The sequence below is a fragment of the Podarcis bocagei genome (genome assembly GCF_964188305.1).
Source record: "Podarcis bocagei genome assembly, chromosome: 10".
Lineage (NCBI taxonomy): Eukaryota > Metazoa > Chordata > Lepidosauria > Squamata > Lacertidae > Podarcis > Podarcis bocagei.
The window spans coordinates 36,910,776-36,930,068 of NC_138135.1; the positions used below are offsets into that span (position 1 = coordinate 36,910,776).

Here is a 19,293-nt window from a genome sequence, read left to right on the forward strand (position 1 = left end):
TGTAGCTTACACTGAGGTTGGAACATGACCACCAGGCTATTAACAGATGTTAACTAGGAAGGCTTCCAGTCAAGTGTCAGAACTCAGAACAGAAGCTTGAAAAATATGAACCAGAAAAACAAAATGTCTCTAGTGGACATTGCTGAGTTTCAGTCACTGGAAACCAAGTTCATTTCTAATCTGTTAATAGGCAAGCTATTCCACTGAAGGTCCCTGAAGTGTAGTAAAGCAAGCTCACAATAACATAAAAGTTACACATTGAGACCAAATACATGGGTCAGTTGCTTTGCGATCTAAAAAGTGATCAACACATTCCCTCCTTGTCCTTTTGTGTTGTATCATTCGGATTGTAAGCCTGTGGGCAGCAAATGACTTGCTTGTTACTCTGGGAGCTTTTACGGCTAAAGAGCGGGCTACAAACGTGTTATACATATGAATATTTTAACAGGTAGAACTATAAAACACTATGTACATATATATACATAATACAAACTGACAAAACAAAACACCCAATACTTCCTTTAGTCATTCCTTTGGAAGAAAAACTGCACTAAAGAACAATAAGGAAGTCGCATCATATTCTACATGAGGAGCTCCATAGGGGTGAGTTGCAAGACTGATGCCATTTAATTATCTTCTGAAGCAGTCCACACATTTCACAAAAGTCAATGATGATACAACACTGGAAGAGCCTAGAAACATAAAGGGCTAATTTTCTGGGAAGGTGGTGCCAAAGGCTGTGGCAGAGCAACTCCCAAGTATTTCTGAATGATATTATCTGGATTCACTTCAATCTGTGTCCCCTGCTTCTAAAACTGAATTGTCCTGATTTATGGTCTTTATCAAGAGAAGGACAGGGAAGTGTGACCCTTATTACTCTAACTAGATCTCTCCATGGCTTTTGACACCATTGAGCAGGATGAGTATCAAAAGGCATTGTATCACAATGGTTTCATTCCTACCTGCATGGTCAAATCCAGAAATGAACTGGGGAATGGGGGGGAGAGTGACTTTGGCCTCCTAGCACTTATGCAATAGGATTCCACCAGACACTGCTTTGTCCCTGGAGGGCAGGGTTTGCATTCCCTTTGATGGAGCAGGGACATAGATTGGAGGTACAGCTGAATACATCTTTGTCAACCAAAGTCTAAGTTTCCTTTTTTGCTTGGAGGGCTTTTTACCAGCTTCACCTGGTCAGCTACAGCCATATCTGGATGGGGATAACCTGGCCATCATAGACCATGCACTCAGGACTGGATTACTGAAATGCACTCTATGTGGGGCCACCCTTGGGATTGATCCAGAAGCTCCAGCTAGGGCAGAATGCAGCACCTAAGATAGTTGATGGGAAGAGATGGTGGGCAACATGTAATACTACTGCTAAAATATCTGCACTGGCTGCCCATGTTACAGGGCAAGGCTCAAGCCTCTTATATTAATATAGAAGGCCCTGAACAACTTGGATTCTGAGTACCTTAAGGGCTGCCTGAGTTCTTATATGCCAGTTTGATCATTGAGATCTGGAGGAGTGATGTTAGTTGTCCCCATGTTTCAACAGCCCGACTGCTTTTGATGAGATGTTAGGCATCTAGTGCCGTTGGTCCCCCACTGGAGAATTCTCTTCCAGCAGATGTAGCAGGCATCCTCACTTCTAAGCTTCAGACACCTCTTGAAGATTTTTATGTGTTGCCAGTCCTATTCAATGGTTTACACTTTTAAGATGAGGCAGTCATTTTTACAATTATTCTGTATTGCTGTTAATTGTATTTTATCTCTTTTGTAGATCCTGCTGTACACAGCACTGAAATTTTGCATGTGAGTGGTATATAAATATTTTTAATAAATAACATTAATATGTAATGTAACAACATTGAGAATTCACTAGCACATACTATGCAACTCGCCAACATAAAATTCAACAGCAAATTCAAAAAAATTCCTTCTTTCTGCATATTGACCCTGAATTAGCAGGTAAAATCCCCACACTAATATAAAAAACTCTTGCAACTCCTAATTATATTATGACTTAATTTAGATAACGTATTCAGTGTATTTGGCCTTGTAACCAAGTTTAACACTGCTGAAAACAGTATTTCCACTGGGAAATACTGTTCCTATGATTTAAAAAGAAGTCAATAATTACTAAAATATTTGTTAAACTATCTGAAGATAGCTTTCTCACATTGATGGCTAAGCCAGTGAAGCCTGATGTCCACCATTTGTAAATAAAATATACAGTTTAGTTAAAAAGTAAGTACCTCAAAGACCAATCTAAAAGCCAATAAAGATTTTTCATCCAATAAGAAAAGTGTGAAATTCAGGAGAAGGGCAAAGCAAAAAATATTTCATGCATATTATGCCTCAGAAAGGTAGCAGCTCTGTCAGAGATGACATAATTATTTAAGGACATCTTCTCCTAAAATGGGGCGCATAAATGGAAAACTAATAGGCACATACATCATAAAGCCAAGACATTTCTTCAAGAGTCAAGGGGAAGGTTAATACAATATGCAGAAAGTTAAGATATTGAAAGCTGCTAGAACGCTCATTCGAGACAAAGATTTCAACATCAAAATATCCATAACCTAGCAAGGAATGGTAAGTAGTCACAACCTCCAAGTTGACTTAGCAATTACTACACTTACGACACTTAATTGGAAATCCCAGGCTTTTCATTTTTTGATAAACTTTTCACATGCACGCAGAAAGAGATGAATGCTTTTCAGCACAAGCTTTTTATGCCGTACAACCAACTTGCCTGTCCCTGGTACAACTTACTGCAGAAGCTTTATACTTCATAATATTAATTGCATTGCTTTAGTGTTCTAGCATCCCTAAAGCAACTATGACCACTACTACAATAAAGAGCCTCAAAGATCTATTTTTGAATCAAGCCTCTGAATAGCACAGGCTAAGAATCTAAGTAAGTAAATTAGCAAACACTGTTTTCTGTAGGTTGTGTTCAGAGTTCCTAAAGAGTTTGTGTGGTGTAGTCAAAGCATTGCAGTAGGTTCAAATCCTTACTCATCTGTGAAGCTCACTTGACCAGTCTTTCTCAGCCCACAGAGTTGTTGCAAGGAAAAACATGGGAGTGAAAGAAACAAATTTTACAAGTAGCATAATGTTTACTAAATCAAAGGAGGAGGAAACATATTTCATTCAACTACACTACAACACTCTACTTCAGAATATGCCACATATTTAGAAGGTGGTTTTGACTCATTGTTCTCAAACTTTTTTCTCAGGACCACAACTTTCAAAATAAAAATTTGCTCACGGCGCACTGATTTTTTTTATTGACAAGAAATAAACTGGAGAACAAAAAGAAACAACTCCTGGCAGTGCTTGATTTTGAAAAGGTATCTATCCATATTCTGCAAATAAATAAATAAATGATACTATACTCCACGATACTACACTGAAATGGTTAAGTGTTTCTTTGACTGCCCTTGAATCTTCCTGGAACCCTTGCCATCTTCTCTGGCCACACCAGTGTGATGTGCCACACCCTTTGAGAACCACCGCTCTAGAGTTCTCTTCTACTGAAGAGCAGGAAACAGATTTTTCAGGCTAGGCCAGAGTTCAGAGACTTCACACATTCACACATCACTTCCACACTAACACAGCTGATTGTTAAGTTCAGTGATGGCCCCTTTTATCTAATGGAATATGAATGGGAGGGCCCTTAGCGGACATCTTTTCTGGGTCACATGGAGAATCTGAAATGCTTCTCTGTATGTTTTTATATCCTGACATAATTACTAGCTTTTTCCATTTTCAAACTATATATCTAAGCCAGAGCCAAAGCTAAGACTAAAGTGCCAAAGAAATGCTTTTGTAACCAGAATGAAGAGACAGGTGTTGTGACCATGTTACAGATTTTATGATAAGCTGCAAATCCTCTGGATTCCCAAAATACTAACATAAGCAGTCACTATCAGTAAGAAATGGATGGCATATAAATGTTTTAAGTGAATCATAATAAGAATAGAAAAAAACAATAATTGTAACAGTAGCCAAGAAAAATAAAGCACAGGAAAACTAGTTTACATAAATAAAAATGTGCTATTACTGAACAATACTATCCACACTGTTTAAAGATGTAAACCCAAAACATCCCAAGGAGAAGACCACTGCAAGTTATGATGGAAGGAACAGGTTACTTGAAGTTTGCTCTAAAATTCCAAAAGGTATTATCATGAAGTGATGCTTGCTATGCCACAAAGTGTGTCAGCTACGAAGTACACTCTCTTCCAGCGGGAAACAATAATGCCAGCTGGAGTGAAATGTTACAAAAATGAAGGGCAAGGGATTAAAGTGAATGGAATAGGTGTCAGATGGCTTCATATACGGGATCATAAAGAATATTTTTTTGCACAATTTTAAATTTACTGGCTCATCAATGTAAGATTTCAGATACAATTGAAGATGATAGAGTTCAAATGGCAATGGAGAGAAAAGATATGGCACTAGCAGCACGCTGGTTGATAAATTCCCTTCCCAGTGAAGTTCATCTGGTGCCTACACTGTTGTTTTTCAGACATCTGGTTGGGGCATTTTTATTCTCTCAGGCATTTTAAATTATTTTTAAAAGAGATTTGAGTGAAGAGGAAACTGAATTTTAATCACTGTAACTGAGTTATCCATTCTGCTGACTTTGGAAAGTGCAAGTACCCTGGAATATATATTGTATGAAAGCAGTATACAAATACTTAAAAAAATAAATTAAAAATAGCTTTTTCCTGCCATATATGTCAAGCATCATGAACCGGGACTGAAGAATTATTTTTTTTTAAAAAAGTTAAAATGTAATCTACTTATGCAATTAAGTAAACTATATATTTAAAATAAAGATCAACTCCACAGCATGATCAAGACCGTCAATGTGAATTATAAAATCACTTTTGAAATAAGGATGATTGGACATACGATACTCCACTTTCCTTATAAAGCTCATTATAAGGCTAAATTCCAAGCTAAACATTTCATTTCCAAAATGCATCAAAACACATTTCCATCATGATAGTTACATTATCAATTCCAGTACCAAATACCATCAACCCCTTCTCGCTACTCTGATTTAGAGAAGCTGAAGGCATGAACAAGGCTCACTGGTGCTTTCTCAGCGCACTTACCTGCTATAGGGATCCCTCCTAGACCTGTGCTGTGTTGTGGTGGGAGGTTTAAGTCCAAGAAATTACTATTTGAAGGGGGGGTTGCTGTGTGGTTCAAGTGCATGATGTTATTGCGTGGGAAGGCCATCCAAGGATAGCGAGCGGCTTGGCCTGGAAAACTGAAGGAGTTGTAAACTGCTCGATGCTGTTGAAATTGCGGGAACCTCTGTGGCAAGACTGAAAATGTGCTATTGAGAGAGTTGGCATTTGCGGGCGCAGCAGGATGCAGAAATCCAGAGCCTGACCCTTTGGCGGTTGTAGTGTGTGGGGAAGGGTTCTGGAGAGACGTGGGCGAGAGGGAGGGTTGGTCTTGGACCGACAGTTCCTTCTCGATCAGGTCTGCTAAGGCTTTGCGGGTGATATCAAAGGGATCAAACCCCAAGTCATCTTCTTGCTGTTTGGAAGAACCAAATCCAAACGCCGCTTGCCAGTCTGTAGACGAGGATACTGGGATGGTTTCTGTGGGATTTAAAACAGGTTATTAAAGTCAAAGTTGCATTTTCCCCAGCTTAATATGAGTCAAAATACTGACCAATTTCCCTTTCCAATAATTGGCTATTCTCATTTCTAAGTCAGTTTCCCCCAGCCTGGTACCCTCCAGATGTTTTGGATTATAATTCCCATTGGTCCTGAGAGTTGTAGTCCAAAATATCTGGAGAGAAACAGATTGGGGAATCCTATTCTAGAGGCAACTGGTTTTTAGATTAAAGCTCACAATATCCTTTATGTTCTAGTGGTGTACAGTTACCAAGAAAGCAACTTTCTTTATCTTTGCATTTTTCTTCCCTGTAGTTCTAAACTGATCCTCTACTTGGGATTTTCACATTTCTGTCTCACCTGAAAAGCTGCTCCCGAAGGTAACAAGCCCCTTCAGAAAATTGAGGTGGAGGCTGTGTGGGCCTGAAAAATCTGGCAGAAGCACCTCATGATTTTCAAGACCCAACCCTATGAATTTCCCATCCACCTTCTGTAACACATTACAGTAGAACTTCTTCATTTTTTAAATATAAGAAGCCACTCTTTCCACTGCATATATTCCTTACTAGAGGCTAGATAATTCTAGAGATGTCCTACATGAAGGAACTTGATTGAGAAGCACTATTCAGTTACTAATGAAAATGTCTCACCACTTGTAATTTTAAGCAAAATATTCTTATTGATCTCATTGCTCATTAGCATCAATGACCATATGCATACAAGCACAAAGTATGATTTATGTAAGGTTTTCTTTATTTATTCTGAATCTTTATTTTGAATCTACATTTCCACCATCTATGAAAAAGGTAAAGCACTTTACAAAATAATGTGACATATTCACAAGTTCTTTAAACTGGAGCAGTACTGAGCAGCACAATCAAGTTCATGCTAAACTGTAAGTAAATACAAGAGTCTGAAGATATTATTTCAAGCTATTGTGTGCATGGTTGTCTAACTAATACTATACCTGATGTGAAGAGGCTCTGTGGCTCTGGTGCCATCGGCCAGTCATTTGAAGTCTGTGGGGAGCTGGGAAATGGAGGGAGTCCACTTGGAATAGGGTTGGGGTGCCGGAAGTTGTCCGAGAAGAGAGACTGTGACTCTGTTATAGCCCCTTCAAAGGGAGACCGTGCACTGTGATTGGATGAACTGATGGGGATGACTGAATTGGATTTTGATAAGCCGGGTGGTGGTGAAGGTGTGTCACTATTTGATATCTAAAAAGAAAAAGAACACAGTTTTACAATCGTATAGTAAAAACAGATTCTCCTTTTAACAACCATTTGGTCATTTCCAAATAGCATGTGTTTTTACAGCTAGTATAAAGTTTTAATCAAGCAACCATCTTATGCAGCTGATAGGCAGGAAGGTATATTTAAGATTATGGCAAATAAATATTTCAACACACAATATAGTCCTTTTGCAAATATAAGGGTATGCAGTTGACAAGAGTTAAGAAGTGCTGGTTCTCAAATCTTACCTGCTGCGAGTTATCACAGTTTCCTATACTGAGAGAATCTGAAGGTTTGTCGATAGTGCTAGAGAGAAAGAAAAACTATTAGGCAAATATAAAGGACACAGCCTGATGGCCTGAAACTGTAGGAATTAATTTAAAAAGTAATTTTAGAAAACCTAGTTCATGGAGATAACTGACAACAGGCTGATTAGCTCCATCTTGCACATTCTGCTTGTTCATTGTTACTCAGTGTAACCTCACAGCAATCAAAGTTTGTCTATTGCCCCTACTATCAGCCCCCGACATTAAACTGGTGTCCATGAAGCAGGAACCATATCTTTTATAAGAGCTTTGTGCTCAACTTGAGATTGATGGAGCCCAGAGGACTCCCCAATTTAGATTTCAGTACACTGAGTTGTAAAGAGAGGAGAGACATGAAAGAAAGAGAAGAGGCAAAAGGAATAAAGGTAAAATAGAAAGTGAATGAACCAATAAAACTATTCACCACAGCAGAAAAGCTCACTTCTCCTTTGCGCTGCTTCAGTTTCAAGACAATAGGAATGCTGTCACAACCTCTCACTTAAATACAACAGGAGACAAAACTGAAGCTCCAGCCGCTCATGCATCCACTCACCCAAAATCAGAACAGCAGAGCAACAGGAAGAGTCAGGAAAGGACAAGACAAAACTTGGAATAAGATCAGCAATTACAAAAACCATGAAAAGATGAGTTGAAGGAATGGTGACAGCAGGACAAGGAGAGATACCAGATCAGGTGCTGTCAAAAGCTAAGTGAGCGAAGGGGATCAGGCCAGGCATGCATGATGGAAGGTGCACTGGCTGGGTTCAGGCTGCAAATGTATGCTAGCACAACCTGCAGTATTAAGTAAGGCTAACATTTGAGACACTAGAAGAAACCAAGAGGCTAGAAAATGATATGGCAGTTCAACTGGAAAATAATATACTGTCACTATCTTGTTGACAAATCCAGCAGGTGTTGCAGTAAGCCACTGGACATCAACTGATGGACAAATGCAAATATTCAGAAAATATCTGCCTGCTATGTGACTTTAAGACTGAAAGCGTCTCACAGCCAATGACCAAAGCATCTGGGTTACACAAGTGAGCTTCCTCAGTGGTTCAAATGTGAAATTGCTGATCTTCTACTATAAATATGTAATTTGTCCCTAAAATCAGCCTCCATACTAGAGGATTGGAAACTGCTCAATGTAGCTAGCATCTATTGTTTAAAAAGAATCCAGCTAGGACTTGGAACATTATAGGCAGCTTAACTTAACATCTAGTCTAGTAAAACTAGTGGGCAGAATTATTAAAAATTGAATTACCAAACATGCAGAAGAGCAAGTCAGGCTGAAGCAAAAGCAGCATGGCTTCCACAAGGGTATTCCTGTCTCACCAACCCATTAAAGTTCTTTAAGGGTGTCAACAAGCATGTAAGTAGAGGTATCCAAGTTGACATTGCATACTTAAGACTCTCAAAAAGCTTTTGATAAATTCTCTCACCAAAAGAACCTAGAACAAGTTTAGCAGTCATAGGAAAAGAAGACAGGTCCTCTTATGGATGAGCAACTGGTTAAGCAACAGAAAGCAGGAATAAATGGATGGTTCTTCCTCTATAGAGAATGCAAAAATCAGTACTGTAACCAGTGCTTTTTAACTTGTTCATAAATGACCTGGAGTTAGGGGCAAGTACAGAAGTAACCTGTTTTGCTGATGACACTAAGTTGTTCAGAGACTTAAAAAAAAAGAAATTGCAAGGAGATCCAAAAAGGTATATTGAAACTAGGTGAATGGGCATTAAAATGGGAAATGTAGTTTGATGTGAGCAAGTGTAAAGCAATGCTTGTGAGGTGTGACCCTGAATTTAGTGATCTATTCAAAGCTATACTGGTCATTCCCAAACTCTTCCTACAATAAAGTCTAATTCTAAGCACATAGACATATGTCTGTTTTCACATGTCTGTGGATGATATAGGACTGGATAACCAAGACTATATACAGTCTCATCTGAGTCAATTACAGAAGCAGGAAGTCAACAAAGAAAGTATTCTAAAAAGAATTTATATGTTTGTTAAGTCATACAAACTCAAAAATCAAACGACCACTATACTCCAGCTATAACCTACATTTTAGAGGTTTTGGCAGAACACGACTCTTTCAATATCTGTTGAATTATCTTAAGTCCACGGGCAAAGAGGGAAACGTATAAATGTGTATATTACATTGTTTCAGCCCACTCAACACTATATATATTTTTAAGCAAAGCATGGAGTAAAACTAGGTGAAACGGATTGTTTTTTTTCTTTGTGTAAAACTATTTAACACTCATAATGAACTGAAACTTTTAAATTAATTATTCAAACACAAAACTTAATTATTTTTAATTCTTTTCTCATTATTAGAAATATTGCAGTCTTTCAGTCCTGCGGCCAGAAACACAGCTGTTTCATAGAAGTTACCAGATGTTCAAAACCCCTTTACAAATAAATAGGCTTGAGTTCCTGTTAAGTCTGTGATAGCATGCCTCTGAAAACCTTGATATCTGGATTAGACCTATGATCCACTTAGAGGAAGCGCTGAATATGGTTTCAAAAGTAGCAAATCAGCCCATTTTAGGCATAAGACTAGCCACAGGCGAAGGCTGGAACCAAACGATTCTTAAGGTAAGAGTAAAAAGCTCTCGGAGGAAAGGTTGCCAATTTTTAATTTCAACTATAGTCCTTTTGTACCATGTTAAATCTTGCTCTGAAATGTTTTCTAACCTTCAGGAGTGGTTGTGGGATGGTGGTGGAGGAAGATGAGACAGTAGTGGGGAAAGATGAGAAAGTCCTATTCATTGGGTGGACTTTTGGATCCTGGTCAGCTGAACCAGTACTACAGATGTGTAGAACATTTTCAGATCATTTTTTCAGGCTCATAACTAAAAAAGAGCCTAAGAGATGCTTAGCTTCATATAAAGCATTACTACAATATTTCAATAGTGCTATGGTAATCCACAATGGAATATCTAAAGCAGATCACTTTCTTCTCAGCAGGACAGCTTCAAAATTAGGTAATGGGATGTTTTTCTAAATAGGAAAGCTCTTCTATTGACATTCTATTTCCAAAAGTGCTGGTGTCTGCAATGATTTCTAGTGATGAAGTCTGAAATATTAGGTCAATGTTAGAGCAAGAATACAAGGTATTCCGTGAGTTACCCTATTTCCTAATAAGCTTCTTAGACCCAGCTCATACATTACTGGTGCAACATGGAAGTAACCTCCTGTGTTCTGGTTCCTCATTAACACTAGAACAAGAAACAATGGAGTCAGGCAACTTATATGGCCACTTTCCCCCACCTCAACCTATTACAGGTGGGAAACTAGAGCATAAGAAAGCGGTTTCCACACTGCAACAGTACACATCGGTATTCCCAATTCAAAAAGCATAATATGCTGTGCTATGCAACTGTGCTATACGACTTGCATTTTGAATCCAACTTGTTAAAAGCCCCACAATGATGCAAGGGACATATTGCAGTATTAAACACAAATTCAAGTAGTCTTAGTAGTCTAAACGGAGGGGAAAGCTGATGGATCTCAATCCAGTGCCATACTTGCTTAACAAAATGCCTGGGTGAAGTGTGTAATGTGCTTAGATCTGCCAACTGAGATCAGAGTATTCAAGACAATTAACTAAATGACTCTTACCTAAAAGATCAGAGTTCCTACTAAGCAACTTTTTCTCTTAAAGAACATTAAAAATTGTTTGCTGAAGTGAGGTACGTGGTTTGCTAGAACACAGACGCAGAAGGAAACTTGTTTCAAAATGCCTTGCCTTTTCCACAACCCTTACCTTTAAAAATTATCTTCTGGCCTAGACACAGACTTCTCCTGAACAAACTGCCCATTGCAAAATAATGTGCAGTCCCCCCCACCTAGGCATCACCTAGTGGTTCAGGCCAACCATTTTAACTTGAACCCAGCTCTCTTGACAGAGGCTAGAGAATCATCCCTCCACATCAGTGAGAGAGAAAGAAAGCTAACTAAAGTATAAAAGGCAGCACAATTACCCGAAATCTGAATCTGGACCATCTGGAGTCATGTGCTCTGAGTCTGTGCCATTTTCTAAAATAGGAGGCGTTTTCCTGTGTTCCATAGTTAAGCCGTTGACTGATTTACTTGAACTCTGTAATGATGGCCAGGCATCTTTGTTATTACTGTTGGGTCTGGAAAGAGGTGAAAGTAAAAGAGAGTTCAAGTTATGTAGAAAATCTTAATAGTGAAACACTGGGAAAATTATTCCTCATGCCATATACTGTGCAGAGGAATATGGAGGTCTTCAACAGAAAAGTTAGTGTCTGCTATTAAGACTGTAGAAAGAAACTGTTTTCTTGCACCAGGCAAGCTGTTTACACTTATAGTTGTTTTTTAATTAGGTGAATCCCACCAAGACATGTGGTCTTTAAACTATTCTTTCATCCCAACATTCTCCAGTTTTATGAGTAATGTTACCCCTGCCCTTCATATGCTATATCCATGTTTGTCCTTGAGGATTTCCCCCATGTGACTGGCATTATACACTTCTGAAATATCACTGTACCAGTGCTGGTAAGTTCTAAGTTACCCAATTTGTCTCGTTTCAAGTATTTATTCCCAAAGTTTCAAAACTCAGGCTAATATAAGCATTGATCACTAAATAAGGTTCTTTTGGTATGTAAAATTATTTGAGAGGATGAATAAAGGTAAACTGAAGCAGGGAATCACATCTTTAAACAGACATTCCCTGCTGGGTTTTGTATGTATATGCAAATAAATATTAATATTTATCATCAACATAATTATAAATGTTTCTTTCTCCTAATTAGTCCTTCAGTTTCACCCTATTTTTGAAATCACCATCCCGGGAAGGAATGAAGGATATTTAGAAAAGTAACTTATAATGATTGTTTAGAGACCTGTGCTCTTTTCAAAATGTGTATCTTGTCTTGCCATTCATTCCTTGAAATGCAATAAATTTATGAGTTCTCAAAATGAATGTGGAACAGACACACCCTGCTTTTTAAAACCAAGCATCACTGATCTAAATAACAAAAATTGATTGCATTTTCAATTTTTATATTGATTCCTCATCTTTCCATGCATTTCTGGATTGGTTCCATAAAGCAGACACTACAAGAAGTTAAATATGGCACTGTCAGTTCCATTTATCAAGTTGAAAATTAGTCTGCCATGTAATTCTTATCTGCTTGCCTACCATGTTCTAAAGTTTACACCCACATAAAAGTTGCTTGTCTACATCTCTTCCAGATTTGAATGCTGGTAACTGATGAGTGAACTCACAAACTGGCTACTTCTCTGTCAGCATTTCAAGTTACTGCCCACAAGAACTGTATGAAATCAGAAAGCAGTGGGAATCACAGCCTTTTCTATGGACCAATGGAAGTTAAGTTTGAGCAGAAAAAATAATAATAAAGAAATCATGAAAGAAAAATCTTCATGAAGTATACAGCAGATGAATTTTCTGTTTTGAATGCAGAACCAACTTATTTGCCACTTAGATGACACTTGTTTCAGGAACAAAGCTGAACTCTGTGCTTAAGAACTTAGATTCACAGCAAAGAGTGGCAAAAAACATCAAAACAGATGACAAGAGGATAGCAAGAACCTAACATTTTTTCAGTTTCTTCAGCTTTCAAGCTTACTGGGATCTTATAAAATAAATCACTGGAGATGTAAGACTGCTGAGACAGCACAGACAATTCAGAATGAACCAGTAGGAAGTAAGCTTATTTCTACTTTGTTTTATGGTCCAAATGGTCATGCATACCCAATCTACCTTGGGCTTTTTTGTAAGAATGGTAATTAAGTTCTTGAAAAATTCTTACTGCAGAGACTGGACAGAGCCAAATTTATAGCCATTTCTAAAGACATTGTCTTCTTGCCTTATGATGTGACTCCATCAGGTCAGACCACACTGTGAGAAAACATGACTTGACTCTTGCATGTTTGGTTTATTTCTTTTGATGCTCTTGAAGAAACAGTATTTCTCTCGCAAAGCTCACACTAATACAACAGCCAAGAGAGTAAGAAGGTATCATTATCCATATGAGAGGCTTGCACATGACAAAACTGATCTGATGTTCTGCCCAGAGTCAAAGTATCAACTTTCCTTAATACAAGATTTGTCTTTTCCTTTAAGAGGCAATGCTGATCCGCTAAGATTTGGCACTGGAAAAATTGTTTAGGATCCTGAGCAAGGTTGCTCTTGAAATCTTATTGGAAAAGGATCCCCATTAAGAAGGATCTAAAGAGAGTGCAAATTCTTGTTCTCCAATCATTTGCCATGATCACAAAGTTCAGGTGTTCATTCACAAATAGATTTTCCCATTCATTTAGGTTTCCCTTATTAATAGTTGAAAAGGCTAAACCAGAGGTAATAGCAGTCTGACTACCATTCAAACTCAAGAAGTATCTTGCAAGCACAAACCTTATGTCATATTCTAAATATTAATGGTGTTTCTGCTATTAAGTAATGTAAGCTTTTACAGAAATAGACAACCACTTAAAATTGTTACTTGGAATAGATAGGTGCTAGGTCAAAAAACCCTCAGCAACCTTTCATTAAACAGACATATAAATCTATGTTACTCTGTCAAAGTCTGCACCCTACATATTAGCAGCCAACGTATTGAAACAAAAATCTCAACTAAGTTGCAATGAGTCAGAACATTTTACACTAACTTTGTCTTTCAGATGAGTCCTTTGCGGCATTCTCACCTTCTAAAGGCAAGGTGGACTCACACATTCATAGTAATGTTGTGTTGTATTTAAAATGAGTAAATCTTGTGTATTTTGTATTTCCAGTTTAATGACATGCCCTGCTATTTCACACCAAACCATACTATTTTACAATTGTAAATGATGCACTAATGCGAACATCTGCTGAAACAGTTGTTTGAAAATGCTGCATACATCTGTATAATGATGCAAAGGAAGTAAGATGTCAAGTGTGCTGGCTTAAGCAGTAAGGCAGTGAAGCAGAGTGCTTAGAAAGAGGGGTAAAGGGGGAGGTTTGATGAAAATTAAAGAGCACACGCAGAGAACCTTTACTTACACATCATACCTCTGTAGTGAAGTCACTTTGTTCTTGTTCTTGTCAACTGCATTTGAAGACAGCTGGAGGAAGTTGGGGTTTAACTTGTATAATTCCTGGAGTAACTTCTGTTCATATTCTTGATGCTTACCAGCCTGGGGTAGAAAAAAGTTATAAAATAATGCAACTCTGTCAACCTGGTAATTTGCAGAAAAATCTTCTTTACATCAAAATTTCTTTTCTCATGTTCAAATAAGAGAAGCTTGGTTATTTTAAGCTAGCCTAGTCCACGTCCCACCAAATCACAAGACTATGACAACTATTTTGGCCTCTTTTGTAAGAATGTAAATTCATTGCTGCGTAAGGGAGTTTACTGCAAGCTGGTTAAGACCTTTCTAATTTCACTGAAAGGTAACCTCAGAACAATTGATAGTAATGATTACATTTCATAGGTGTACCCCACAATGCCCATTTCAGTTTCTTAGGTAATGTGCTCAGAAGGTGCAGAGTGATAAGTTAAAGGAAGGAGAGGTAACTTGGGGGCCACATTTCCCATCATCCCTGACCACTGCCCATACTTATTGGGGTTGATCTGAGTTCGGAGTTCTGGCCCTTGTTCTGCAGAATAGCATTCCTGTTGAGGTACAACAAGCACCCACTATCTGCACTTTAGATAACTATTGCAGACATTTTTGTTCATTTATCCAGATGGATAAATGAATCTCTGCGATGAGTTTCTAATTTGTACTGCTTTCAGTTTTCTTTTAAATGTAGGGTTTTTTGTTTTTAATTTTTGCTTTTATTATCCATTGCCTTTAGATGATCATGTGGGAGATTTACTATTATATTATATTTATAAAATACATAGGTAAAGGTAAAGGGACCCCTGACCATTAGGTCCAGTCGTGACCAACTCTGGGGCTGCGGCGCTCAACTCGCTTTATTGGCCAAGTACAGCTTCCGGGTCATGTGGCCAGCATGACTAAGCCGCTTCTGGCGAACCAGAGCAGCGCACGGAAATGCCATTTACCTTCCTGCCGGAGCGGTACCTATTTATCTACTTGCACTTTGACATGCTTTCGAACTGCTAGGTTGGCAGGAGCAGGGACCAAGCAACGGGAGCTCACCCCATCGCAGGGATTCGAACCGCCGACCTTCTGATCGGCAAGTCCTAGACTCTGTGGTTTAACCCACAGCGCCACCTGCATCCCATGTAATACATAACTGCTACCTTTTATTCTCAGCTCAGTTTATAGAACTTCAAATCTGCAGCAAGAATGCTTCAAAGTCTTTATATTTCCTCTCAATCCAGCCCTGGGCATTATCTCCATTTCAAAAAGAAGGAGCAGAGAAGACAGTCAAACCAGACATAAATATCCTGGCTGAACAACTGTCAGGCTGCCATGGTCAAGCAGGGACCATCTTGGCTGTGAGACCTGGAAGACCTGCTTCCTGCACTGCAGGCCTTTTCCACCTGGCCTGGGAAGTTGGGGCCCTGACTGACTCCAGTTACAAAAGCTGAAGCTGCTGAACAGACCCTTAGGTTGCAGAATGGTGTGTGTGTGTGTGTGTGTGTGTGTGTGTGTGTGTGTGTGTGGTGGTGGTGTTGCTGCTCTTGTTGATATTAATTTTTGTATCTTTATTTTTAGAGCTTATTATGATTTAAGGTGGAAATTGTTTTATTTGGTTGTGCACTTCCTGGTATGTTTTATTTACTGTTTATGACTACTTTTGTTATATTTGTAACTATGTAATTGTTTTCACGTTGGAAGCCCCCTTGAGCATTGTTTTAACTATGGAAAGGTGGCATACAGATAAAATGATGCATGTATGCTTAAATACTTAAGCCAACTTCATGGTGTTGGCTTAAATACTTCGATCGTGGTTTCTCTAAACCACATTCTGAAATCGAAACTGTAGTTTCAATTCTGATTTACTGGCTCAGATCAGAAATATGAGGCATTTAGAATAATATTTCATGGTATAGGTTGCAACACACATACCTGCATCTCTTCTTTTGTAAAACTGGCTGCTTCATCCCCTAATTCATGCAGATACATACAGTCTGGTTTAGGACACTGCATATTCTTCAAAAAGTAACTGCAATATTTTGTGGTACCTAAAGATGCCTGGGGGGGAAACGAGACATTAACTATAAAGGATAACAAACTATATACTTTAGAAGTAAGCCTGTTTTAGAATCCAGCTCCTGGTATCATGGTGCTCAGTTACATGTACTGATAGATATTTGCCATTACGTGACACCCCCCCCCCTTATTCTTATATAGTTACAAACACATACATTCATAGTTATAGTTACACACACACATTCATATTACCTTAAGTGTTCTTCCATCTACTACCACATTATTGACACACTGTATGGCTCTGAGTGCATCTTCTGACCGGATGTAAGTTACATATGCACTTGCACTTGGACCCTAGATAATTAAAAAAAGTGTATGTGCATAGGTCAGTTTATTAGTCATCCTATAATGCAGCACTGAACTTCACAAAATTCCGAAGTACTTAATACACAAGAAGCCCTCGGCAAGGGTTTCATTTGCAAAAGTACAGTAGTAATTTTTACTGCAATATTTGGATAATCAGTTTAAACAGATTACAGAAGTGCCTGTGACTAATCAGACAGCAAATTTAAAACACATTTTGTCATAGAAGTACTTCTAAATACTCCACCTGGCAAGCACCATTTTAAGAGGCACTCCTATCCATAAAATAAACACAAAGGAATACTTCTAAGGCAATGTCTGCTACAACAGGAATGCAAAACCAAATTTTTTTAAAAAAACTATGTTCCTTGCTTCAGAGTGAGGAAACTATGTTCGTTTCTTCAGAACATATGAGTAAAATCTGTAGAATGAAGCAACTGTATGCCATACAAGGTTGGGCTTCCTGAAGTTAGGTTTGAATTGATGGTTTCCCAACTCTGTACACTGATATTCATAGCAACAAGGCTACAACAGCTTTACTCCAAAATCCTTACCATGCATTTGGATTCCCTTCTTTCTTTACAATTATGTTAACTTTTTGCCTGCTCTTTGCTCCTCTACCCATTTTGAAGCCAACTTCTAGAAACTTAAGTATTCCAAGTAACATATCCCTTTCCTACTAACAAACTTGAATGAAAAAGTAACATATACTTTGAAATAGGAATTACTTTTTTCATTAGTATGACAATAGCATATCAACCAGATTAGGGTACAGTGGTGCCTCGCAAGACGAAATTAATTCGTTCCACGAGTTTTTTCGTCTAGTGAATTTTTTGTCTTGCGAAGCACGGTGTCGGAAAAGTTTTGGAAAAGCTTCAAAAATCACCAAAAACCTCAAAAAAGGCTACCACACCGCGTTCTATGAGTTGCTCCTCGAAGTCAAGTCGCATCTGTATTAACGGTGTTAAGAAAAAGGAAACAAACTTGCAAGACGTTTTCGTCTTGCGAAGCAAGCCCATAGGGAAATTCGTCTTGCGAAGCAGCTCAAAAACCGCAAAACCCTTTCGTCTAGCGAGTTTTTCGTCTTGCGGGGCACCACTGTATAATTAAAAATCTTCACCAAGGTACAATGCCCACCCAGAAGTCAATACAATCTTTCTATTTAGTGAAAAACTATAACATATTTCGAGTATATCAGCTTCTGCACCAGCAAAACAGCTATAGTAAATCATGGGGTGCGCCAAGTTAGAATGCAACTACATTCCTAAACAGGGGTGTACAAAGAGGCAATAATAAGGAGGCTACATTCCAGACAGAACAAATGAAAAGATCTGGACACATTTTTGCAGGGGAATACATTCATAGGCTACACTTAACTGAAATTACATTCTAATTGTAGAAATTCAGGGGCAGTTTACACCTTACTGCTGGGTATTCTACGTTGTAGAATTAATCTGACTCTGGTTATTAGTACATGCAGACAAAAACAGAGCTGCCGAAATGTTCCAGTATGGAATGTTTTTGACCCAAGTATGTAAAAAATGAGTTGTCCATATGCAACTGAAACTGTTGGAACTCCAGCTGAACACCCACCCGCCTAGGTCAAGGGGAAATCAGTATCTTACCTGTGAGCCTGCATATGATGTGCTGTTGTTGATTACAACCTTGTGTATTTTACCAAATTTCCCAAAATATTCTGGCCTTTTCAAAACCTGTTTGGAAGATTACCGATAAAAAAGCAATATTAAGAAGCAGCTCAGACAAAACTCAGACTACTAAGAGATGCCTAACTATTTTTGATCCCTTTGTAAATCTTTTAACCAAAGAAAGCAATGGAAAATTGCTAAGCAGTTACAAATGAACTATACAAAACATTGGTCTCAGGCTGTCAACTGGAGCAGCGTGGGAGTCTCCACCCAGGCACGTAACTGGTACTGAGCACATACCATATTTCCTACAATTAGTAGCAGATAACTTCAATTCTCTCTCCCGAAATCTAACAACACTGTATTATAATGAGTTCTTCTAACAGCCTGCAGTCCATAAATCACATAAAATTCCAAGTGGAGATTGAAAGGTATGCCAAGTGGGTACCAATTTAACAGGCCCACTGCCAGCAGGGACTCCAGACTATGAGCTTTCATTTAAAAAATCTAGCCCTCCTAGAAATAAACTTATAAAGCAAGATGTTCAGGTACCCTACTAAGCAATGTGCTAGGCTGTCTGCTCCTGTGTTTAAGTGTTTTTTAGCCAATGAATAAAGACAGAACTGTGGTTGAAGAGTGCACTTTGTGAGCATCAAGAGAAAGAAATTCATGGGATCCTAAAGAGCTTATGTTTTCCCCTCCCCTTTGGTGCACTTCTCCTGATTCCATCTCATTTTGCAGCACTTGGAACCTCTGTAGTATACGCTTTTTTCTTATCAACCAGAATGCATCTTTCCTATGGTGGGTTTGTCTGAGATCACGTAGTCCCCAAAAGTTATTTTCTGAAATACTACTACACAGTAAGTGTAGCTGAATGTTAAAGAAAACCATGGTGAATTCAAAATTTGGAGCAATTGGGCATGTCTCCTGCTGTGCAGGATCTATGGTGCAAGCATTAATTAACAATTCATTGCATAGCTATCAGCAAAAGGGCAC

The 19,293-nt window shown here is 38.5% G+C and overlaps 2 protein-coding genes across 10 annotated transcripts in view; both read right to left on the reverse strand.

Moving 5' to 3' along the window:
• Nucleotides 1-19,293, reverse strand: part of CYREN (cell cycle regulator of NHEJ) — a 335,829-nt gene that overhangs the window by 123,084 nt on the left and 193,452 nt on the right. The window lies entirely within an intron of this gene.
• CNOT4 (CCR4-NOT transcription complex subunit 4) overlaps nt 1-19,293 on the reverse strand; it is a 52,711-nt gene that overhangs the window by 14,527 nt on the left and 18,891 nt on the right. For 4 of the 9 annotated variants that reach the window (XM_081210910.1, XM_081210907.1, XM_081210902.1 and 1 more), the window contains exons 4-11: nt 18,277-18,363; nt 16,541-16,642; nt 16,205-16,330; nt 14,223-14,356; nt 11,179-11,334; nt 7,132-7,189; nt 6,619-6,868; nt 5,136-5,633 (exon numbers count right to left, since the gene is read on the reverse strand). In XM_081210910.1, coding sequence (XP_081067036.1) covers nt 5,136-5,633; nt 6,619-6,868; nt 7,132-7,189; nt 11,179-11,334; nt 14,223-14,356; nt 16,205-16,330; nt 16,541-16,642; nt 18,277-18,363 — 1,411 coding nt within the window. The remainder of the gene's footprint in view (nt 1-5,135; nt 5,634-6,618; nt 6,869-7,131; nt 7,190-11,178; nt 11,335-14,222; nt 14,357-16,204; nt 16,331-16,540; nt 16,643-18,276; nt 18,364-19,293) is intronic. The other 5 variants (XM_081210905.1, XM_081210909.1, XM_081210904.1 and 2 more) reach the window with 3 other exon arrangements.